At 40.1% G+C, this 25,344-nt stretch overlaps 1 protein-coding gene across 1 annotated transcript in view; it reads right to left on the bottom strand.

The window, feature by feature from the left end:
- Positions 1 to 25,344, bottom strand: part of PKD1L1 (polycystin 1 like 1, transient receptor potential channel interacting) — a 104,631-nt gene that overhangs the window by 59,901 nt on the left and 19,386 nt on the right. Inside the window, exons 4-5 of the mRNA XM_064290237.1 lie at positions 20,887 to 21,014; positions 117 to 205 (exon numbers count right to left, since the gene is read on the bottom strand). Coding sequence (XP_064146307.1) covers positions 117 to 205; positions 20,887 to 21,014 — 217 coding nt within the window. The remainder of the gene's footprint in view (positions 1 to 116; positions 206 to 20,886; positions 21,015 to 25,344) is intronic.

Raw genomic sequence — 25,344 nt, 5'->3', positions numbered from 1 at the left:
CTAGGTAGATGCAGGACCATGTAAGGACAAGCCAAGCTTGACATCTGACTGATTCTTGGTAAGTCCTATTTGCATGTTCAGAAAGACATGATCTTAGCCATGGTTTATTGACATACCTGTTTGCACAGTTACCCCAATCTGGAGGAGCTGGTGTTTTCCCATTAACACAGCTTAGCATTGTTTCACTAGTTGGTTTCAAAATATTCTATAAGAAAAAAAAAAAAATTCAAGAGTTGCTTATAAAAACCTAGTACACTTGGGAAAGTAAAATGATTTCATTCAAATAGTAGTTCCTTTTTTTACTCTGTGCCAGGCACTTTAACGGGCACTAGGAAACAGCCGAGAACAATAGACAATCCCTCTGTTCTCATGAAGCTGACATTCAACTGGAAGAAGCCAGAAAACAAACAAACAAAACCAAACCTGTTGCCACCAAGGTGATTCCGACTCATAGCAAACCTATAGGACAGAGCAGAACTGCCAAGAAACAGCTTGTGGATTTGAACTGCCTTTTTGGTTTGCAGCTGTAGCTGTAGCTGTAGCTCTTAACCACTACGCCACCAGGGCTCCAGAAAAAAAAAACAAACAAGTAGATATAAAATCCATCTGTGATGGTAGCATAGTGCTGAGAGGAAGAATATAGCAAAGTAAAGGACTTGAGAGTCTGGGGGTGGGTGCCATTTTTATGCAGACAGACCAGGAAAGATCTCTCTATGTGGTGATATTTGACAGAGAGCCAAAGGAACAGAAATACTGAGGAGTGCAGAGGACAGAGCCCTGAAGTGTCCAGGTGAGCATTCCAGGGAGAGGAAACAGCAAGGTCAAAGTTGCTGGCATGAAGGCACACTTGCCCTGTGTGAAGCATATCGAGGATGTCAGCGTGGCTGCAACTATAAGTTTCGGCTCCCAGACAGCATGGGAGATGGAGTCAGAGAAATAAAGGAGGCCACATATCAGCCTTGCAGGCCTGGAGACTTTGAGTTTTATTCTGGAGAAGATGGAGAGTTTTGAGCACAAAAGTGATTTAATCTGACTTCTGTTTTAGAAGCATTTGTTGGCTGCTATATTGAAAAAAAGACTGCGGGAGGCAATAATCTTAACAATGAGTGTCCTGAATTGATTCTGAGGACTTTGGAATTGATTTTCTACTCTGGTTAGTTTTAAATGCACTGTTGACTCTATTTGCAGTAGTAAAGAGGGTTCTAGTAGTTTATGGCATGATGCGGCAATGTTGTTGTTGCTGTTAGGCGCTGTTGAGTCAGTTCCAACTCATAGCAACCCTATGTACAACAGAAAACATTGTCCATTCCTGCACCATCCTCACAATCATTGCTGTTTGAGCCCATGGTTGCAGTCTTACTGTATTTTGTTGACCCTCTACTTTACCAAGCATGATGTCCTTCTCCAGGTACTAGTCCTTCCTAACTACATGTCCAAAATAAATGAGATGGAGTCTCATCATCCTCACTCCTAAGGAGCATTCTGGTTGTACTTTTTTACAAGACAAATTTCTTCATTCTTTTGGCAGTTCATGGTATGTTCAATATTCTTCACCAACACCATTAATTCAAATGTATCAATTCTTCTTCAGTCTTCCTTATTCATTGTCCAACTTTCTCATGCATATGAGATGACTGAAAATACCATGGCTTGGGTCAGGCACACTTTAGTTCTCAAAGTGACATCTTTGCTTTTTAACAATTGAAAGAAGTCTTTTGCAGCAGATTTGTCCAATTGCAATACGTTGTTTGATTTCTTTGCTGCTGCTTCCATGGGTGTTGATTGTGAATCCAAGTAAGATGAAATCCTTGACAGCTTCAATCTTTTCTCTGTTTATCATGATGTTGCTTATTAGTTCAAATGCGAATATTTTTGTTTTCTTTATGTTGAGGTGTAATCCATAGTGAAGGCTATAGTCATTAATCTTTATCAGTGTTTCAAGTAAGTGTTATCTGCATATCACAGGCTATTAATTAGCCTTCCTCTAATCCTGATGCCATATTCTTCATTATATAGTCCACCTTCTCAGATTATTTGCTCAGCATACAGATCGAAAAAGTATGGTGAAAGGATGCAATGCTGATGTGCGCCTTCTTTGATTTTAAACCATACAGTATTCCGTTGTTCTGTTCAAATGACTGCTTCTTGGTCTATGTACAGGTTCCACTGAGCACAATCAAGTGTTCTGGAATTCGCATTCTTTGAAATGTTATCCATAATTTGTTATGATCCACACAGTCAGATGCCTTTGCATAGTCAATAAAACACAGGTAAACATCTTTCTGGCAAAATTTCTGGCAATAGATACATGCAAAATATCACTGTAAAACACTCCTAATCAAATATCTAGAAACCCTGGTGGTGTAGTGGTTAAGTGCTATGGCTGCTAACCAAGAGGTCGGCAGTTCCAATCTGCCAGGCACTCCTTGGAAACTCTATGGGGCAGTTCTACTCTGTCCCATAGGGTCGCTATGCGTCGGAGTCAACTCGACGGCAGTGGGTTTGGGTTTTTTGGGGGGAATCAAATATCTACAAAAGGCAAAGTTCTGGGTGGCCATGTATTTGATACATTGGGGTATTTTGTCAAACAAATAAGTATGACATTGGCTGATTGCTCTTCACTATGCTGGAGAAAGTTTGGAGTCCTTTTACAAATCTATAACTGCAGACACCAGGTGTGTCAGCCTCCAAGAGAAGAAGATGTGAAGGTGTTGAAAAGGCCAAGGTGAAGACTGGCAGATGCTGGCTCACAGATCAGGACTATGGAGCACACTCACCACAGGGTGAGCCTAGTGCTCCCATCCCTTCTTCTTTGATTGTCCTCCCCACAACCCACCGCATGTCTGGGCAGCCCAGTCCCAGACTGACCCCAGCCAGGCCTCTCCTCTGCCTGCTGGTAAATTGCCCAAGACCTGGGATTTTGGAACTCAGGCTGAGAAAGATGGGTCAGTCTTCAGCCTATTGTCCATCGGCTATTTCCTGTAGATATATTAAACCTAGGAGCTGTGGCAGCTACACGTCACCGCGGACCCTGAAAAGAGCAGTGAGCTGGTTAGCAGCAAGAGAGAAATGGAGAGTGGAGGTGAATTCAGAGAGCTGGCAGCATTTGAATCCCTGTGCCCATGAATCCCTAGGCTTCAGACAACATGCCTGTCTCCAGTTTCCAGAATCCTTTCAATAGATTTTTTCTTTTGTTGAAGCAATTCTCTAATAATACAATTTTAGAGCTAAGAATTTCTTCAGCAACACTTTGCATTCAGTAAAAAACCCTCTTCTACTCTGTCCTATAGGGTCGCTATGAGTCAGAATTGACTCGACGGCAGTGGGTTTGTTTTTAAGAATTATAAATGTTCTTATTAAATCTAAGCTAAATTATAACCTTCTAGATTTAGCACGAGGCCTTTTCGAAAAATATTGTGGTGAAATATATGTAGTAAAAAGTTTGCCATTTTCACCATTTTTAAGTGTACAAGTCAATGATATTAAATGTATTCATCATGCTATGCCACAATCACCACTATCCACTTCCAAAAGTTTTATATCATCTCAAACAGAAACTCAGTATCCCTTCAGCAATAACTCTCATTCTCTCTTCTCCCAGTCCCTGATAACCACTAATAAACTTTTGTATCTATGCATTTGCCCATTCTAGATATTTCATATAAGTGGAATCATAAACTACTTGTCCTTTTGTTTCTGACTTAATTCACTCAGCATGTTGTCCATTTTGTAGCATATATCAGAATTTCAATATCATTCTGTGGATAATATTCCATTATATAGATGCATCACATTTTGTTTATTCACTCATCTGTTGATGGATTCTGGGTTGTTTCCAACTTTCCGGTAATTTGAATGATGCTATAATGAACAAAGGTGTAGGGGGATCTGTTTGAGTCCCTGCTTTCAGGTCTCTTGAGTACATACCAAGGAATAGAATTGTTGGGTTATACGGTAATTCTACACTTGCATTTTTGCGGAACTGCCAAACTGTTTTCCACATGCACCTTTTTACATTCCCACCAGCAATGTACAAGGGTCCAATTTCTCCACATCCTGGCCAACATTTTTTAGTTTCTATTTTTTTCTCTGATAATACCCATCCTAGTGGCACTGTGTGTAGCAGGAGTAAGGTGATATATCATTGTGGACAGGGTCACTATGAGTCAGAATCGATTCAATGGCAATGGGTTTGGTTTTTTTGATTAATGATTAATGACCTTCAGCATTTTTTCAGGTGCTTATTTGCCATTTTTTATACCTTCTTTGGAGAATTATCTCTTCAAGTCATATGCCCATCTTTTTTTTTTAATTGGGTTCCTTTTCTTTTTTTTGATTTGTAGGACTTCTTTGTATGTCCCGGATATTAAACCCTTATCAGATATATGACTCCCAAATATTCTCTCCCAATCTGTAGGTTTTCTCTTCACTTTCTTGATAATGTCCTTTGATACACAAAAGTTTTCCATTTTGAGTAAGTCTAATTTATCTATTTTTTTCTTTTGTTGCTCTTTTTTTTTTTGCTTTTGTTATCACATCTAAGAATCTATTGTCAAAAACAAGAGCTTAAAGTTGTATCCTATGTTTTCTTTTAGGAGTTTTATTTATGGTTTTAGTTTTTATATATAGGTCATTGATCCACTTTGAGCTAGTTTCCGTATATGGTATATGGTATATATGGTAAATTTTGTGTATGGTATTGGTCCAACTTCCTTCTTTTCCATGTAGAGATCCAGTTGTCCCAGCATCATTTGTTGAAGAGGTTATTCTTTTCCCATTGGGTAGACTTGTTGCCCTTGTCAAAAATCAATTGACGGACAGGTGGGGCCAAGATGGCGGACTAGGTGGACGCTACCGCGGATCCCTCTTGCAACAAAGACTCGGAAAAACAAGTGAATCGATCACATACATAACAATCTACGAACTCTGAACAACAAACACAGATTTAGAGACGGAGAACGAACAAATACGGGGAGGCAGCGATTGTTTTCAGAGCCTGGAGCCAGCGTACCAGTCAGGTGACCTTCAGAGCCCGATTCGGGGCAGAGTCCAGGGGGGCAGACGGCACAGACAAGGGGCCCAGCCCTAGCCCCCGAACTCATTCCGGGTGGGGGCCCAGCCGGTTCGTGCGGGCCACGTGGCGGCGCAGCCAGTGGGAGAAGTCCCCGGGAGGCAGCGATTGGTCTTGGAGCGGGGAGAGCAGCGTCCCAGCCGGGGAGCTGTCCCGCCAGGAGTTTGGCAGGCGCGGGCGTGGCGTGAGCACAGGGAGCAGCTACATCCCCCTGAATTGACCCCGGAAGGGGGCCCAGCTGGTTCGCGTGGGCGACGCCCAGCCGGTTTGCGTGGGCGACGCGGCGGGGCAGTCAGTGGGAGAAGTCCCCGGAAGGCAGTGACTGGTCTTGGAGCGGGGAAAGCAGCGTCCCAGCCGGGGAGCCGTCCCACCGGGATTTTGGCAGGCGCGGACATGGCGTGAGCGCGGCAAGCAGTTCCATCCCCCTGAATTGACCCCGGAGGGGTCCCAGCTGGTTCGCGGGAGCGGCACCTGACGCACCTGGCAGGACGGGGAGTCCCTGGGAGGCAGCGACTGATTTTGGAGTCGGGAGTGCACCGTCCCAGTAGGGGAGCCTTAACCTAGGGGGTGGGGCTGACAGCAGAGGATCTGACCGTGACTAAAGCGGGCCAGACCCTCCGGGGGCAACGTCCACACAGCCAGTACACATAGGCGACGCGCCCCGCAGAAATCTCAGATATAATAGTCATTCCAAGCAAGACAAGCAACTCTGGCTATATTCTGAGGTGCTACTCTCCTAGCTCTCTGATCCCTCCCCCACTCTTCCCAGGCGGCTCCATTAACATCCAAATAGCCTGAGCCAGAGGGAGAACTCTGATAGGGATCTGACTGCATTTTTTTTTTTTAGCAGATTTTCTGGAAAAACTAGTTTCCCAGTGATGGCTCGGAGACAGCAGTCCATATCAAACCACATAAAGAAACAGACCATGACAGCTTCTACAACCCCCCCAAAAGAAAAGAATCAAAATCTTTCCCAAACGAAGATACAATCCTGGAATTATCAGATACAGAATATAAAAAACTAATTTACAGAATGCTTAAAGACATCACAAATGAAATAAGGCTAAGTGCAGAAAAAGCCAAGGAACACACTGATAAAACTGTTGAAGAACTCAAAAAGATTATTCAAGAACATAGTGGAAAAATTAATAACTTGCAAGAATCCATAGAGAGACAGCATGTAGAAATCCAAAAGATTAACAATAAAATTACAGAATTAGACAACGCAATAGGAAGTCAGAGGAGCAGACTCGAGCAATTAGAACGCAGACTGGGACAACTGGAGGACCAGGGAATCAACATCAACATAGCTGAAAAAAAATCAGATAAAAGATTAAAAAAAATGAAGAAACCCTAAGAATCATGTGGGACTCTATCAAGAAGGATAACTTGCGAGTGATTGGAGTCCCAGAACAGGGAGGGGGGACAGAAAACACAGAGAAAATAGTTGAACAACTCCTGACACAAAACTTCCCTGACATCATGAAAGACGAAAGGATATCTATCCAGGATGCTCATCGAACCCCATTTAAGATTGAGCCAAAAAGAAAAACACCAAGACATATTATCATCAAACTTGCCAAAACCAAGATAAACAGAAAATTTTAAAAGCAGCCAGGGAGAAAAGAAAGGTTTCCTTCAAGGGAGAATCAATAAGAATAAGTTCAGACTACTCAGCAGAAACCTTGCAGGCAAGAAGGGAATGGGACGACATATACAGAACACTGAAGGAGAAAAACTGCCAGCCAAGGATCATATATCCAGCAAAAATCTCTCTGAAATATGAAGGTGAAATTAAGATATTTACAGATAAACACAAGTTTAGAGAATTTGCAAAAACCAAACCAAAGCTACAAGAAATGCTAAAGGAGATTGTTTGGTCAGAAAACCAATAATATCAGATACCAGCACAATACAAGGTCACAAAACAGAACGTCCTGATATCAACTCAAATAGGGAAATCACAAAAACAAACAAAATTAGATTAATTTTAATAAATAAATAAAATAATACACATAACAGGGAATCATGGAAGTCAATAGGTAAAAGATCACAATAATCAAAAAGAGGGACTAAATACAGGAGGCATTGAACTGCCAGATGGTAAGTGATACAAGGCGATATAGAACGATACAAGTTAGGTTTTTACTTAGAAAAATAGAGGTAAATAATAAGGTAACCACAAAAAGGAATATCAACTCCATAACTCAGGATAAAAGCCAAGAAAAACGTAACAACTCAACTAACATAAAGTCAAACATTATGAAAATGAGGATCTCACAATTTACTAAGAAAAACGTCTCAGCCCAAAAAAGTATGTGGAAAAATGAAATGGCCAACAACACACATGAAAAGGCATCAAAATGACAGCACTAAAAACTTATTTATCTATAATTACGCTAAATGTAAATGGACTAAATGCACCAATAAAGAGACAGAGAGTCACGGACTGGATAAAGAAACACGATCCATCTATATGCTGCCTACAAGAGACACATCTTAGACTTAGAGACACAAACAAACTAAAACTCAAACGATGGAAAAAAATATATCAAGCAAACAATAAGCAAAAAAGAAGAGGAGTAGCAATATTAATTTCTGACAAAATAGACTTTAAACTTAAATCCACCACAAAGGATAAAGAAGGACACTAGATAATGATAAAACGGACAATTGATCAGGAAGACATAACCATATTAAATATTTATGCACCCAATGACAGGGCTGCAAGATACATAAGTCAAATTTCAACAGAATTGAAAAGTGAGATAGATACCTCCACAATTATAGTAGGAGACTTCAACACACCACTTTCGGAGAAGGACAGGACATCCAGTAAGAAGCTCAACAGAGACACGGAAGACCTACTTACAACAATCAACCAACTTGACCTCATTGACTTATACAGAACTCTCCACCCAACTGCTGCAAAATATACTTTTTTTTCTAGTGCACATGGAACATTCTCTAGAATAGACCACATATTAGGTCATAAAACAAATCTTTGCAGAGTCCAAAACATCAAAATATTACAAAGCATCTTCTCAGACCACAAGGCAATGAAACGAGAAATCAACAACAGAAAAACTAGGGAAAAGAAATTAAATACTTGGAAAATGAACAATACCCTCCTGAAAAAAGACTGGGTTATAGAAGACATCAAGGAGGAAATAAGGAAATTCATAGAATGCAACGAGAATGAAAATACTTCCTATCAAAACCTCTGGGACACAGCAAAAGCAGTGCTCAGAGGCCAATTTATATCGATAAATGCACACATACAAAAAGAAGAAAGAGCCAAAATCAGAGAACTGTCCCGACAACTTGAACAAATAGAAAGTGAGCAACAAAAGAACCCATTAGGCACCCGAAGAAAACAAATAATAAAAATTAGAGCTGAACTAAATGAATTAGAGAACAGAAAAACAATTGAAAGAATTAACAAAGCCAAAAGCTGGTTCTTTGAAAAAATTAACAAAATTGATAAACAAAATTGGCTAGACTGACTAAAGAAATACAGGAAAGGAAACAAATAACCCGAATAAGAAATGAGAAGGACCACATCACAACAGAACCAAATGAAATTAAAAGAATCATTTCAGATTATTACGAAAAATTGTACTCTAACAAATTTGCAAACCTAGAAGAAATGGATGAATTCCTGGAAAAACACTACCTACCTAAACTAACACATTCAGAAGTAGAACAACTAAATAGACCCATAACAAAAAAAGAGATTGAAACGGTAATCAAAAAACTCCCAACAAAAAAAAGCCCTGGCCCGGACGGCTTCACTGCAGAGTTCTACCAAACTTTCAGAGAAAACACCACTACTACTGAAGGTATTTCAAAGCATAGAAAATGACGGAATACTACCCAACTCATTCTATGAAGCCACCATCTCCCTGATACCAAAACCAGGTAAAGACATTACAAAAAAAAGAAAATTATAGACCTATATCCCTCATGAACATAGATGCAAAAATCCTCAACAAAATTCTAGCCAATAGAATTCAACAACACATCAAAAAAATAATTCACCCTGATCAAGTGGGATTTATACCAGGTATGCAAGGCTGGTTTAATATCAGAAAAACCATTAATGTAGTCCATCACATAAATAAAACAAAAGACAAAAACCACATGATCTTATCAATTGATGCAGAAAAGGCATTTGACAAAGTTCAACACCCATTTATGATAAAAACTCTTACCAAAATAGGAATTGAAGGAAAATTCCTCAACATAATAAAGGGCATCTATGCACAGCCAACAGCCAATATCACTCTAAATGGAGAGAACCTGAAAGCATTTCCCTTGAGAACGGGTACCAGACAAGGATGCCTTTTATCACTGCTCTTATTCAACATCGTACTTGAAGTCCTAGCCAGGGCAATTAGGCTAGACAAAGAAATAAAGGGTATCCGGATTGGCAAGGAAGAAGTAAGGTTATCTCTATTTGCAGATGACATGATCTTATACACAGAAAATCCTAAGGAATCCTCCAGAAAACTACTGAAACTAATAGAAGAGTTTGGCAGAGTCTCAGGTTATAAAATAAACATACAAAAATCACTTGGATTCCTCTACATCAACAAAAAGAACACCGAAGAGGAAATAACCAAATCAATACCATTCACAGTAGCCCCCAAGAAGATAAAAGACTTAGGAATAAATCTTACCAAGGATGTAAAAGACCTATACAAAGAAAACTACAAAGCTCTACTACAAGAAATTCAAAAGGACATACTTAAGTGGAAAAACATACCTTGCTCATGGATGGGAAGACTTAACATAGTAAAAATGTCTATTCTACCAAAAGCCATCTATACATACAACGTACTTCTGATCCAAATTCCAATGTCATATTTTAAGGGGATAGAGAACAAATCACCAATTTCATATGGAAGGGAAAGAACCCCCGGATAAGCAAAGCATTACTGAAAAAGAAGAAGAAAGTGGGAGGCCTCACTCTACCTGATTCCAGAACCTATTATACAGCTACAGTAGTCAAAACAGCCTGGTACTGGTACAATAACAGGCACATAGACCAATGGAACAGAATTGAGAACCCAGATATAAATCCATCCATGTATGAGCAGCTGATATTTGACAAAGGCCCAGTGTCAGTTAATTGGTGAAAAGATAGTCTTTTTAACAAATGGTGCTAGCATAACTGGATATCCATTTGCAAAAAAATGATACAGGACCCATAACTCACACCATGCACAAAAACTAACTCCAAGTGGATCAAAGACTTAAACATAAAGACTAAAACGATAAAGATCATGGAAGAAAAAATAGGGACAACCCTAGGAGCCCTAACACAGGGCATAAACAGAATACAAAACATTACCAAAATGATGAAGAGAAACCAGATAACTGGGAGCTCCTAAAAATCAAACACCTATGCTCATCTAAAGACTTCACCAAAAGAGTAAAAAGACCACCTACAGACTGGGAAAGAATTTTCAGCTATGACATCTCAGACCAGCACCTGATCTCTAAAATCTACATGATTCTGTCAAAACTCAACCACAAAAAGACAAACAACCCAATCAAGAAGTGGGCAAAGGATATGAACACACATTTCACTAAAGAAGATATTCAGGCAGCCAACAGATACATGAGAAAATGCTCACGATCATTAGCCATTAGAGAAATGCAAATTAAAACTACCATGAGATTCCATCTCACACCAACTAGGCTGGCATTAATCCAAAAAACACAAAATAATAAATGTTGGAGAGGCTGCGGAGAGATTGGAACTCTCATACACTGCTGGTGGGAATGTAAAATGGTACAACCACTTTGGAAATCTATCTGTCGTTATCTTAAGCAGTTAGAAATAGAACTACCATACAACCCAGAAATCCCACTCCTCGGAATATACCCTAGAGATACAAGAGCCTTCACACAAACAGATATATGCACACCCATGTTTACTGCAGCTCTGTTTACAATAGCAAAAAGCTGGAAGCAACCAAGGTGTCCGTCAACAGATGAATGGGTAAATAAATTGTGGTATATTCACACAATGGAATACTACGCATCGATAAAGAACAGTGACGAATCTCTGAAACATTTCATAACATGGAGGAATCTGGAAGGCATTATGCTGAGCGAAATGAGTCAGAGGCAAAAGGACAAATATTGTATAAGACCACTATTATAAAATCTTGAGAAACAGTAAAAACTGAGAACACATACTTTTGTGGTTACGAAGTGGGGAGGGAGGGAGGGAGGGGGAGGGTTTTTTATTGATCAATCAGTAGATAAGAACTGCTTTGGGTGAAGGGAAAGACAACACTCAGTACATGTAAGGTCAGCTCAATTGGACTGGACCAAAAGCAAAGAAATTTCTGGGATAAAATGAATGCTTCAAAGGTCAGCAGAGCAGGGGCGGGGGTCTGGGGAACATGGTTTGAGGGGACTCCTAAGTCAATTGGCAAAATAATTCTATTATGAAAACATTCTGCATCCCACTTTGAAATGTGGCATCTGGGGTCTTAAATGCTAACAAGCAGCCATCTAAGATGCATCAATTGGTCTCAACCCACCTGGAGCAAAGGAAAATGAAGAACACCAAGGTTACACAACAACTAAGAGCCCAAGAGACAGAAAGGGCCACATGAACCAGAGACCTACATCATCCTGAGACCAGAAGAACTAGTTGGTGCCCGGCCACAATCAATGACTGCCCTGACAGGGAGCACAACAGAGAACCCCTGAGGGAGCAGGAGATCAGTGGGATGCAGACCCCAAATTCTCATAAAAAGACCATACTTGGGGGTCTGACTGCGACTGGAGGAATCCCGGCGGCAATGCTCCCCAGACCTTCTGTTGGCACAGGACGGGAACCATTCCCGAAGACAACTCATCAGACATGAAAGGGACTGGTCAGCGGGGGGGAGAGAGATGCTGATGAAGAGTGAGCTAATTAAATCAGGTGGACACTTGAGAGTGTGTTGGCAACTCTTGTCTGGAGGGGGGGATGGGAAGATAGAGAGAGAGGGAAGCTGGCAAAATTGTCACAAAACAAGAGACTGAAAGGGCTGACTCAATAGGGGGAGAGCAAGTGGGAGAAGGGAGTAAGATGTATGTAAACTTACGTGTGACAGACTGATTGGATTTGTAAATGTTCACTTGAAGCTTAATAAAAATTAATTAAAAAAAAAATCAATTGACCATGTGTGATATCCGAGTTCACAAGAGGCCTTTTAATCTGCTCCCGTTCATCTTTCCGGCTTCATCTCTGTCCCTCATCCACCACACAGATTTCACTCTGACCTATTTTGCAGGTCCCCAAAACATCATGCTGTTTTGCATGTAACCCCTTTGCCAAGCTCTTCTTCAAACTAACTTCAACTCATCCTTCGAGACGTCCTCTTGGAAACATCCTCTGATCCTCCAGTGACAGCTTTATTCCCTCTTCTCATGCTCCTCCAGCTCCTGGAGCAGAGCTCCCTGATAGGATTTTCCACATGCTCTGTGCTTCTTATTCCTTGCCAGTCCACAAATTCCTTAAGGTGGCGACAATTTTGTTTTAATTCTCAGTGTCTTTGGGGCCTAGCCTTGTGCATGGCACCAAGTATGTTCTCAGTATGTATTTGCTTTCTGAATTAATACACATAATGCCAGTGTTCTGAGTCAATGAGATATTCCAGCTCAGAAGGAGTGAGTCAGTCACCTTCTAGGACATAATAAGGATGCTTATGTTTTTAATAGAAAGAGATTACAAGAGCTCCCAGTCCTAGCTAGATAAAGGAGACACACTACCAAATCAATGCTCTGAAGGCTCAAGTCAAAAGTCCGCAGCAACCATCAGCATGTGTGAACCAGGTCCTTAGTGTTCCCTAACGCTTAAAAAACAAATACAGTAACTGGAGTCCCTGGGTGTTGCAAGCAGTCAATGTGCTCAACTACTAACTGAAAGATTGGTGGTTTGAGACCACCTAGAGGTGCCTCTGAAGAAAGGCCTGGCAATCTACTTACAAAAAATCAGCATTGAAAACCCTGTAGAACACAGTTCTACTCTGACACACATGGGGTCACCATGAGTAGGAATCAACTTGATGGCAACTGGTTACTAGTTAATGTCTGATCAGGGTACTATCATTAGTACACGTACAGCCTTCAAAGAAACTGACAAAGGTAAGCCCTTTAGGAGAATTCTACTTTTACTTCTTATTTTGGCCTTCCATAAAGCAGCTGGTACATCCAAGAGAAGGGTAATACAGTGCATCTAGTAAAATGTAACTCTACTTAATAAAATTCAGGAAGTGAAATTCTAGAGTTTGCCCAACTTGTTAAGGGTATGTAATTTGGGTAACTGGGTAAAGGGTGGAATTTGGAAAAAAAGGACAATTCTAATCCTTATTCTGGGAATCACAGTGCTTTATATTAAGGAGTACAACTCGCCTTGGGATGAAAGTCTTTCCAGGTGGCATATTAAGTTATTAAAGATTTCCCCAGAAGACAACAGAACCTAAGAGAATAAAACATCTGGGAATAAATTTACCCAGGGATGTGAAAGACTTATACAATGAAAATTATAAAACATTGTTCAAAGAGACTAAAAAAGCCCTAAATAGATGGAAAGACATTCCATGTTCATGGATTGGAAGGCTTAATATAGCTAAGGTGCCAATACTACCCAAAGCTGTCTACAGATACAATGCAATCCTAATCAAAATTCCAATAGTATTCTTCACAGAAATAGAAAAACTAATCCTCTATTTATATGGAAATACAAAAGACCCTGAACAGCCAAAGCAATTTTGAAGAATAAAAACAAAGTCGGAGACCTCACATTTCCTTACTTCAAAATATATTATACAGCTACACTAATCAAAATGGCCTAGAACTGGTTTAATGATAGACATATAGACCAATGGAACAGAGCTGAAAACCCAGAAATAAATCCAAACATCTACGGTCAACGGATTTTGAACAAGGGAGCCAAGTCCATTCAATGAGGAAGGTACAGTCTCTTCAACAAATGGTACTTGCAAAACTGAATTTCTACATGCAGAAAAATGAAACAAGATCTATAACTAACGCCATACACAAAAATTAATTCAAAATGGATTAATGGCCTAATCGTCAAATCTAAAACCATAAAGTTAGAACAGAATATAGGAGCAAAGCTTTGGGACTGTTTTTTTTTTTTTTTTTCATGATAGACTATCAAACACAACAATGAATGCATGAGCAACAGACAACAGAAGAAATGTATGGGACCTCATAAAAGTTAAATACGTATGTCCATTAAAAGATTAAAGAGACAACCTACAGACTGGGGAAAAAAATCTTTGAGAACAATATAACCAATGAGGATCTAATATCTAAAATATATAGAAAACATCTACAACTTAGCAGCAAAGAGGCAAATAACCCAATCAAAAACTGAGCAAAGGACGGGAACAAACCCTTTACCTAAGAGGATATTCAAATGGCCAACAGACACATGGGAAAAATGCTCAACATCATTAGCAATCAGGAAATGCAAATCAAAACCACAATGGGATACCATTTCACTCCCACTAGATGGGCAAGATTTAAAAAAAAAAAAAGGAAAACAACTCATGTAGGAGGGGATGTAGAGAAATTGGAACCCTCATCCACTGCTGTTGGAAATGCAAAATGGTACAGTTGTTGTGGAAAACAGTCTGGCAGTTCCTTGAAAAACTACAAGCGAAGCTGCCACATGGCCTAGCAATAATAGTGCTGAGTATTTTGTTAGTAGATGCTAAACCTGAGGCATTTGACATGACTAGAATGGCTGGCCCAGGCCTAAATCAGACTCCATTTTGATTCACTCACTAAGACCTTAGCCCTGCTTCTGATGACTCCGCAAATCTGTGATTTAGGATTGAAGCATAGCTTGTTATTTTAAGATAAGAGGAAGGGACTAGATATGCGATTGTTACAGATAATTTGATGCAAATGTTCTCGGAAGAATACTTTGTTCAGAATGTTACAGGATGTTAACAAATAGAATGGCTGATGTTAAGAGAGAACATTAAGAAAGACTGTGGTTTAATGATACCCTTGTGAGTTTTTGTCATTCATCTCCCTCGTGCCTACAAGCACATAGCCTGGTTTCCTCTACCCTATAAAAATTTCACTCTCCTCCTGCAATTTGGAGCACTATTGTACTCTGCTAAGAGTACTACAGTGTCTCCTCATTTGCAAATCTCTCTATTCCTCAATAAAACTCTTTACTTTCACTTTTAACAGAGTGTAAGTCTGGTGCTTCTCCTACTACAATATATACCCTAGGGATCTAATAGAAGTGACATTCACAATAGCAAAAAGATGGAAACAACCTAAGTGCCCATCAATGGATATAATGGATAAGTGAAATGTGGTACATCAATGGATATAATGGATAAGTGAAATGTGGTACATCAATGGATATAATGGATAAGTGAAATGTGGTACATACATACACTACTCAGTGATAAAAATGAGTTCCTGAAACATCTTACAATGTGGATGAACCTGGAGGACATTATTTTGAATGAAATAAGTGAATCACTATATATATATATGTAAAATATATATATATAGTACGTTCTCACTTTTATGAAATGACATGAATAGGTAAATATATAGAAACTAATGTTCATTAGTGGTCACCAGGAGTGGGGGAAATACTCCTTAGATAGTAGGCACTTTTTGTTTATTGAAATGGGAAGGGTGGCACTGAATATGTTTGAAGTTTGCACAACATGACAAATGTAGCTGATGTCAATAGCTGTACATAGGGAAAAGTGATGAATGGGCAAATGCTAGGTTGTGTAGGCTTTTGCAACAATAATAACAACCAAAAGAAAAAAAGGGGAGCTACGCATGCTGAAAGGAGCCCTGGTGGCACAGTGGTTAAGCACTCAGCTGCTAACTGAAAGGTTGGTGGTTGGAACTCACCAGCCACTCCACAGGAGAAAGATGTGGCAGTTTGCTTCTGTAAGGATTTATGACCCTGGAAACCTTATGAGAGTAATTCTGCTCTGCCCTTTAGGGTCACTCTGAGTCAGAATTGACTCGCTGGAACACAACAACAACCACCACACCGGTGCTGACACTATCTAAACATAACCAGTCACCTCGTGGAATTAGTTCTCTTGGTTTGGGGGCTTAGGGCTGTGGTCTCATGGGACAATCCAGTCAATTGGCATAATACAGTTCTTAAAGTTTATGCTCTACCTCCCAATACAGTGAGTAGTGTTTGGGGACTTATAAGCTACAAGAAGCCATCTAAGATATAACTATTGGTCTTTATTTGTCTGGTACAAAAGACAAAGAAAAAAAAAAACACCCAAGAATCAGAGAAGGAACTGGACTACAGTACCATCTACATGAACCACTGGCTCCTCCACCTCGAGACCGGAAGAACTAGATGGTACCTGGCTACCACTATTGAACGTTCTGATCAGAAACATAATAAAGAAATTCTGATAACAGAAATTCTGGAACAAAATTTAAAATTCTTAAAGAATTCAGACTTACTGGACCTATTGAGTCTGATGGAGTTCCTGAGACTACGGACCTGAGTTCTCTTCGAACCTTAAATGGAAACTTCCCCCTGAAGTCCCTTTTAAACTAAATAACAGTTTATCTATACAAGATCAAAGAGCCAATGGCTCTTTTAAAGAATAGATGAAAAGTCTGGGCAGCAGGGAGATTAAGCAAATAAAAGTGAAACAACTAGAACAGAAATAGTGAGAATGTTGACACAATGTAAAGAATTTAACTAATGTCACTGATCATCATGTGTAGACACTGGAATGGGATCAGGTTTTGCTATGTACATTTACACCAAAAATAAAATTAAAAAAAAGAAAAAGAATTCCCAAGGAGAAAGGAAGAAAAATATATCGAGGTTGCTTCACAGATACAAATGTATACTTCTGGAGGGCTATATTCTACAGTTAAACATATTATATATTCACAGTATCCGTCAAATCACACAAGCTACAAACTAATTCAGCAAGTGCAACTTGGAAAGACTTGTTTATCTTTGAAAGGCTTCAAATGTCCAGGAAACACAACAAAATCTCCTGGTTATAGGGTTTTCTGGCGGGGCAGGGTGGCCACACCTCCCGGTTCACCTGGGAAAGTAAGTTTATACCTATAGTTCCAACACAACTGTGCACCTTTCATTCTGGAAAGTGCTCAGGTTTAGCAATAATCATACAGAATGTTCTCCCCACTGGTAGGAAGGGTTGTCCAACAAGGACTAAAGAGTTGTTAAAATAATTTGTTGAAAACAGTTGTGCTTAGGACAAACTTGAGAAAGTGCAGCTAACCACAGGGGAACACCCCTGGAAGAGAGACAGAAGGATGGCTATGTCCACGCTGGGCTGGAAGCTGGCTTGCAGCAAGCTTCACCTCTGTATAGTGCCCCTTAGAGCTGGACTGGGTGCTAGAAGAGATTCCCACTCTGTGCCTGCAACTGGGGTGGGGGGGGGGAGGAGGAGGTGTTTCTAATGCCCAGTGGCTGTAAGGTGGTATTAATAGCTACCATGGAAATGTTATTAAGTCTCCAAATATTTTTGATTCAGCATTAGTTAAAATTAAATGCAGAACAGGGGCCACAAGCTTCAGTGAGGGAAAGTTTTTAAGAGACTGAGAAACTGAGAAAGCACACCACACTAAGCTAGCCCTTAATATTTTCTTCTGAACATAAGAAAGCAAGCTGGGAGTATCTGCCAATCACTGCTTTAAAGACTCTGGGAATTTACACAGTAGTCAGGGCAGGGTGAGACACTTCTTAACAAACCTATTTGTGTTCAGCTTCTTGTCATCCTAAAACCAAAGATTCTGTTTACAAGAAGTTACCTTGTGATCTTCTACCTGAACTCCGATGGTTTGTTTTATAAACCTTAACCTTGGGGATTATGATATTCGTTTGGTATAAGAAATTGTATTTACTTATTTTTTGTTTGTTCTTGAAAACTGAATTAGCTCATTAACCTCTTCACATTGAATCTACTATGTCTCTAAACTAATCATACTACAATCAACTCTTAAAAAAAAACATTGCAATCAAGTTGATTCTGACTCATGGTGACCTCATGTATTTTCTTGGCTGTAATCTTTACAAGAATACTGAATACACCATGGACTGCCAAAAGCATGAACAAGTCTGTCTTGGAAGAAGTGCAGCCGGAATGCTCCTTAGAAGCAAGGATGGTGAGATTTTGTCTCACATACTTTGGATATGTTATCAGAAGGGACCAGTCCCTGGACAGGGAAATCATGCCTGGTAAAGCAGAGGGTCAGTGAAAAAGAGGAAGACCCTCTATGAGATGGATTGACACAGTGGCTGCAACAATGGGCTCAAGCATAACAATGATTCTGAGAATGGCGCAGGACAAGGCAACGTTTCGTTCTGTTGCACATAGGGTCACTATGAGTCAGAACCAACTTGATGGCACCAAACAACAACAATATTTACAAAAGGAGATGGCCAGGCTTTTCTTCCACAGACCTGCTGGGTGAGTTTAAGCTGCCAACTTTTAGGTTAGTAGATGAGCACAAACCATTTGTGCCACCCTGAGACCTACAGTCAACTCTACAAGTATAAAATACTCTTCATGTCCTCCTGAAGCTAGAAGACATATCTGTTCTTCCCCTTGCAAAAAGTATCCCACCTGATAAAATAAATAGTGATTATAGCAGAAGCATTTAAAAAATTCAGTGTAGCACCTCAGCTTCCCAGGGCACTACCCTTTCACAACATTCAGTCAGAACACTGGCCAACACACTGAAAGCCCCAGGTTTGGGGGCACCACAGGGCTGCCATCTGAGCCCTGACTGGCCTAACTCCAATTAGGACCCAGAGAGCAGAGGCTGTTGGGCAGCAGTGTGGACGGTCATTCCAAAGTCATCCAAACCGTAAAAAACGAAACCCACTGCCATTGAGTCAATTCCGATTCATAGCGACCCTATAGGACAAAGTAGAACTGCCCCAGGGATTTCCAAGGCTCTTAAGGAAGCACACTGCCACATGTTTCTCCAGCAAAGCAGTGGGTGGATTCGAACCCCTGACCTTTTTGTTAGCAGCTGAGTGCTTTAACCACTGTGTCACCAGGGCTCCTCCTGAACCATCAAGTAGCCCTGAGTCGTACAGGTCACAAGGATGGAGGCCTCTGGTACAACTATGGTCAAGTTCTATAAACAAAGCAGAGGCTCTCAGCCTGGCTGAGTCACCTGGGGACAGGTGGGAGGAGGCAGAGTCAAAAACTCCAATGCCCTAGCTCACTCCAAACTGATTTTATTAGACTCTTTAAAGGTAGGACTTGGGCAGTTTTTTATGATGCTCTACAGGTGAGTCAGCAACAGGTGTTCAAGGTGAATGAGGTCCACTTTCCCTGTGTCTGGGAAGGCGCTACTTAAGTACCAACCAGAAAGGGTGTGAGAAGCTCTAAGAAGACATTGCCTGTGGCTATTTATGTTGTGTAATATGAGAAACACAGCTAATACCCCCCAAAAGTAAAACCCCTCCCCATCCTCCTGTTTCGGATCATTAGAAGTCCATCTTGGCTAAACATCTTTTCTGGTTAATTTCAAAGCACCTCTTTGAGCTTTCCTTTCCAAAAGTGACAGCTGAGCCAACAAGAGCTCCCAAACGTAAACAATGAATTGTAGATGCTAAGAAGTAACAATTCTCTCACTGAGTAAAATTAATTTTCAAATACAAATGCTGTTGGATGCACTCTGTACGGCACGGAGAAAAGCTGTAAAGCTGGCCAGCCTGGGGAATAGGAAACTTGAAACTAAAAACTCATCTTTTCAAAGGGCGATGGGGGATCTGGGAGCCTCTGGAGAAATGACTCCTTTGAATTTGCACCAAAAACAAAAACCAAACCCAGTGCCATCGAGTCAATTCTGACTCATAGCAACCCTATAGGACAGAGTAAAACTGACCCATAGAGTTTCCAAGAAGCGCCTTGTGGATTTAAACTGCCGACCCTCTGGTTAGCAGCTGTAGCACTTAACCACTATGCCACCAGGGTTTCCTGAATTTGCACAGCAGATCCAAGACTCCCGTTGATTGGATATCTCTGTATGGAGTCAGAGCTCATTCTTAGCAAAAGGCTTGTCAAACAACGGTGCTTTTGCTCTTCTGTCTGCCCCTTCTCAGCATATACAGCCCCCTCCTCCCAAGCTACTCCTCATTCTCTAGACCACTTCCTGTCTCTCGCTTCCAGAGATTTGCCTGGCCCTAGGTTTTTTTTTTTTTTTTTTTATTCCCATTCTCTTAGAGTCTGACCTCCGTTGGTTATTCTGATAAACAGATGCAGATGAATTCACTTGCTATACGTCCAGGGGGCACAGACTCATTTAACAAGGGTCTTCAAAGAGCTCTCCCCACAAAGACAAGGTCCCTGGTGTCTTGGGCCCTGCTGAAGTCTGCTGTGTCTGAGCTGCAGCTCCTCACACCCTCGGCTTGGCCAGCCTGCCTGGACTTCGTGTCTCTGGACTAAATGAAAACTTTATGACTTTAACCTGCTTCATCAACACACACACACGAGATTAATAAACTACTGCTGAAACATGGAGGCTGTTTTGAGTTGTATAGTACATGCTCCCCAGAGCTCTGGTGGTGCAGTGGTTAAGAGTTCGACTGCTAACCAAGAGGTCGGCAGTTCGAATCTACTAGCCACTCCTTGGAAACCCTATGGGGCAGTTCTACTCTGTCTATAGGGTTGCTATGAGTCAGAATAGACTCCACAGCAAGGGGTTTGACTTGGTTGGGTGCATGGTCCCAGGAAGACACAGGAGCAGCTGGTGCCCAGGCATACCTCCTTCTCACAGGGCGCTGATGAAGAAGGGCTCCATAATCCCATGCCTTCTGCCTTCCCTTCCAGAGCACAGGAAGGACCATTAGACTTGTCATCGCTCGTGAAAAGCACATGATCAGTGAGGGCTGCTAGAGAAAAAGAGAAAGGAAACAGCAAATTCTGAAGACTGCAATGTACAGTGAGGACAAAAGAATAGACTTTGCATTCTTTTAACGTAAGACGGATCACTAGTATATGTAAAGTTAAAGCCACATGAGAATATTAAAAAAAAAAATTTTTTTTTTTTTTTTTTTAATATTACATTGTAATTATGACCTCAGAAGACATTCATCCTTGGTATGTACTTTGAGTCAGAATCGGCTCAACGGCAGTGGGTTTGGTTTTTGGTTTTCATGTACTTTGGATGGTGTTATGGATTGAACTGTGTCCCTCCACATATGTAGGTACTGGAATCTTTACCCTATATCAGTGGATACAATCCTGTTTGGAAATAGGGTTTTCAGGGTTATGTTAGTTAGGCCACACCAGTGTGGGAGGTGTCCTAAACCTAATCACTTCTGAGTTATAAGGAGCAGCACAGACACAGAGACCAACTCTCATGCTTTGGATGGCTGCTTGCAAGTGTTTAAGACCCCAGGCACTATGCAATGAACTAGGAGGTGGAACTAAACACGTTATTAGGCCAATTAACTGAGATGTTCCATGAAACCAGAATCTAAAACCTCCAAACCAAGGAAACAAACCCCATGAGGTTTTTGGTAGTACATAAGCAGTTCCAGCAGCTATTCTTTTTTTTCATTGTTGTAAATGTTTCTATCACACAATTTTACCAATTCAACTTTTTAAGGGAATACAACTTATTGACATTAATTATAATAATTGCCTGCGCAACCCTACCCTTAATCAACGTGATTTTTCCATCATTGTTAACCTGCCCTTGCCCCTCTCTTACCGCCGCTGGTAACCACTAAGAAACTTTGGACTCTATATATTTTCCTTTTCTTGTCTTTTCCTATAAGTGAGGTCAGACATTTGTCCTTTTGTGATTGACTTATTTCACTCAAAATAATGTCTCCAAACTCCATCCATATCGTAGCACGTACCAAGACTTCATTTCTTCTATTGGCTGAGTAGCATTCCATTGTACGTATGTACCACATTTTGTTTATGAATTCATCTGCTGATAGGCATATAGGTTGTTTCTGCCTTTTGGCTATTGTGAATAGTCTATAATGAACACGGGTGTACAGGTCTCTCTTTGGGTCTCTGATTTCAAGTCTTTTGGGTATATATCTAGCAATGGAGTCGTGGGGTCGTATGGTAGTTCTATTTTTAGTTTTTTGAGGCACTGCCACACTGGTTTCCACAACGGCTGTGCCATTTTACACTCTCACCGGCAATGGGTAAGGATTCCAGTTTCCCCACCTTCTCACCAACATTTATTTATTTATTTAATCTTAGCCACCCTGGTGGGAGTAAAATTTTATCTCATTATGGTTTTGATTTGCATTTCTCTGATGGCTAAAGATGTTGAGCATCTTTTCATGTGTTTGTGGCTATTTGGATGTCCTCTTGTGAACTGTCTATACAAGTTCTTTGCCTATTTTATGATTGGGTTATTTGTCTTTTTGTTGCTAGCGTTTAAGATCCCAGATACCACTCTCCAAAGTGGGATGTAGAATATTTTCTTAATAGATTTTATTATGCCAAATGACCTAGATGTCCCCTGAAACCATGGTACCCAAACCCCCACCCCTGCTATGCTGGCCTTTGAAGCTTTTGGTTGTATTCAGAAAACTTCTTTGCTTTTGGTTTAGTCCAGTTGTGCTGACCTCTCCTGTCACCTAAAACAGTTCTTGTCTACTATCCAATTAGCGAATATCCCTCTCCCTCCCTCCCAGCCCTCTCTCATAACTATCAAAGAATATTTTCTTCTCTGTTTAAACTATTTCTCGAGTTCTTATAATAGTGGTCTCATACAATATTTCTCCTTTTGCAACTGATTAACTTCACACAGCATAATGACTTCTAGATTCCTCCATGTTATGAAATGTTTCATGGATTCATCATTGTTCTTTATCAATGCATAGTATTCCATTGTGTAAATATACCATAAGTTACTTATCTATTCATCTATTGATGGGCACCTTGGTTGCTTCCATTTTTCGCTACTGTAAACAGTACTGCAATGAACATGGGAGTGCATATATCTGTTCCTAATAAAAGCTCTTATTTCTCTAGGATATTTCCCAAGGAGTGGAATTGCTGGATCATATGGTAGATCTATTTCTAGCTTTGTAAGAAAGTGCCAAATCAATTTCCAAAGTCATTGTATCATTTTACATTTCCAACAGGAGTGTATAAGTGTTCCAGTCTGTCCACAACCTCTCCAACATTTATTATTTTGTGTTTTTTGGATTAATGCCAGCCTTGTTGGAGTGAGATGGAATCTCATTGTAGTTTTGATTTGCATTTCTCTAATGGCTAATGATCATGAGTATTTCCTCATGTATCTGTTAGCTACCTAAATAACTTCTTTAGTGAAGTGCCTGTTCATACCCTTTGGCCATTTTTTAATCAGGTTATTTGTCTTTTTGTTGTTGAGTTTTAGAAGTATCATGTAGATTTTACAGATCAGATGCTGATTGGAAATGTCATAGCTAAAAACTTTTTCCCAGGCCATAGGTAATCTTTTTATTCTTTTGGTGAAGTCTTTGGATGACCATAGGTGTTCGATTTTTAGGAGCTCCCAGTTATCTAGTTTCTCTTCTGGTGTTTGTGCATAGTAATGTTTTGCATACTGTTCATGTCATGTATTAGGGCTCGTAGCATTGTTTCTATTTTTTCTTCCATGATCTTTATTATTTTAGGTTTTATATTTAGGTCTTTGATCCATTCTGAGTTCGTTTTTGTGCATGGTGTGAGGTACAGGTCTTGTTTCATTTTTTTGCAGATGGATATCCAGTTATGCCAGCACCGTTTGTTAAAGAGACTCTCTTTTCCCCATTTAACTGACTTTGGGCCTTTGTCAAATATCAGCTGCTCATATGTGGATGGGTTTATGTCTGGATTCTCAATTCTGTTCAATTGGTCTATGTATCTGCTCTTTTCCCAGTACCAGGCTGTTTTGACTACTGTGGTGGTATAATAGGTTCTAAAATCAGGTAGTGTGAGGACTCCCACTTTGTTCTTCTTTTTCAGTAATGCTTTACTTATCCAGGACCTCTTTCCCTTTCATATGAAGTTGGTGATTTATTTCTCCATCTCATTAAAAAAGTCATTGGAATCTGGATCGGAATTGCATTGTATCCATAGAGGAATTTTGGTAGAATTGCATTTTTACAATGTTGAGTCTTCCTATCCATGACCAAGGTATGTTTTTCCACTTATGTAGGTCTCTTTTGATTTCTTGCAGTAGTGTCCTGTCGTTACCTTTGTATAGGTCTTTTATGTCTCCGATAAGATTTATTCCTAAGTATTTTACCTTCTTGGGGGCTACTGTACATGGTATTGATTTGGTGATTTCCTCTTCAATATTCTTTTTGTTGGTGTAGAGGAATCCAACTGATTTTTGTATGTTTATCTTGTATCCTGATACTCTGCTGAACTCTTCTATTAGTTTCAGTAGTTTTCTTGAGGATTCTTTAGGGTTTTCTGTGTGTAAGATTATGTCATCTGTAAATAGAAAAAAAAAAAAAACCAAACCCATTGCCATCGAGTCATTTCTGACTCATAGTGACCCTAACAGAAAGAAAGAATAATGGAGATACCTTTATTTCTTCCTGACCAATCTGGGTGCCCTTTATTTCTTTATCTAGCCTAACTGCTCTAGCTAGGACCTCCAGCACAATGTTGAATAAGAGTAGTGATAAAAGGCATCCTTGTCTGGTTCCCATTCTCAAGGGAAATGCTTTCAGACTCTCTGCATATGGGATGATGTTGGCTGTTGGCTTTGTATAAATGCCCTTTATTATGTTGAGGAATTTTCCTTCTATTCCTATTTTGCTGAGAGTTTTTATCATGAATGGGTGTTAGACTGTCAAATGCCTTTTCTGCATCACTTGATAAGATCATGTGGTTCTTTTGTTTTATTTATATGATAAAAAGTGATGGATTACATTAATTGTTTTTCTAATGTTGAACCATCCCTGCATACCTGGTATGAATCCCACTTGGTCATGGTGAATTATTTTCTGATATGTTGTTGAATTCTTTTTGCTAGAATTTTGTTGAGGATTTTTGCATCTGTGTTCATGAGGGATATAGGTCTGCAATTTTCTTTTTTGTGGTGTCTTCACCTGGTATTGGTATCAGGTACATGCTGGCTTCATAGAATGACTTTGCGACTATTCCATCTTTTTCTATGCTCTGAAATACCTTTAGTAGTAGTGGCTTTAACTCTTCTCTGAAAGTTTGGTAGAACTCTGCAGTGAAGCCGTCTGAGCCAGGGCTTTTTTT

The sequence above is a fragment of the Loxodonta africana genome, chromosome 8 (assembly GCF_030014295.1).
Source record: "Loxodonta africana isolate mLoxAfr1 chromosome 8, mLoxAfr1.hap2, whole genome shotgun sequence".
Classification (NCBI taxonomy): Eukaryota; Metazoa; Chordata; class Mammalia; order Proboscidea; family Elephantidae; genus Loxodonta; species Loxodonta africana.
Note: the sequence above shows the minus strand (reverse complement) of the source record. Positions and strands in the feature narration are given on the sequence as shown.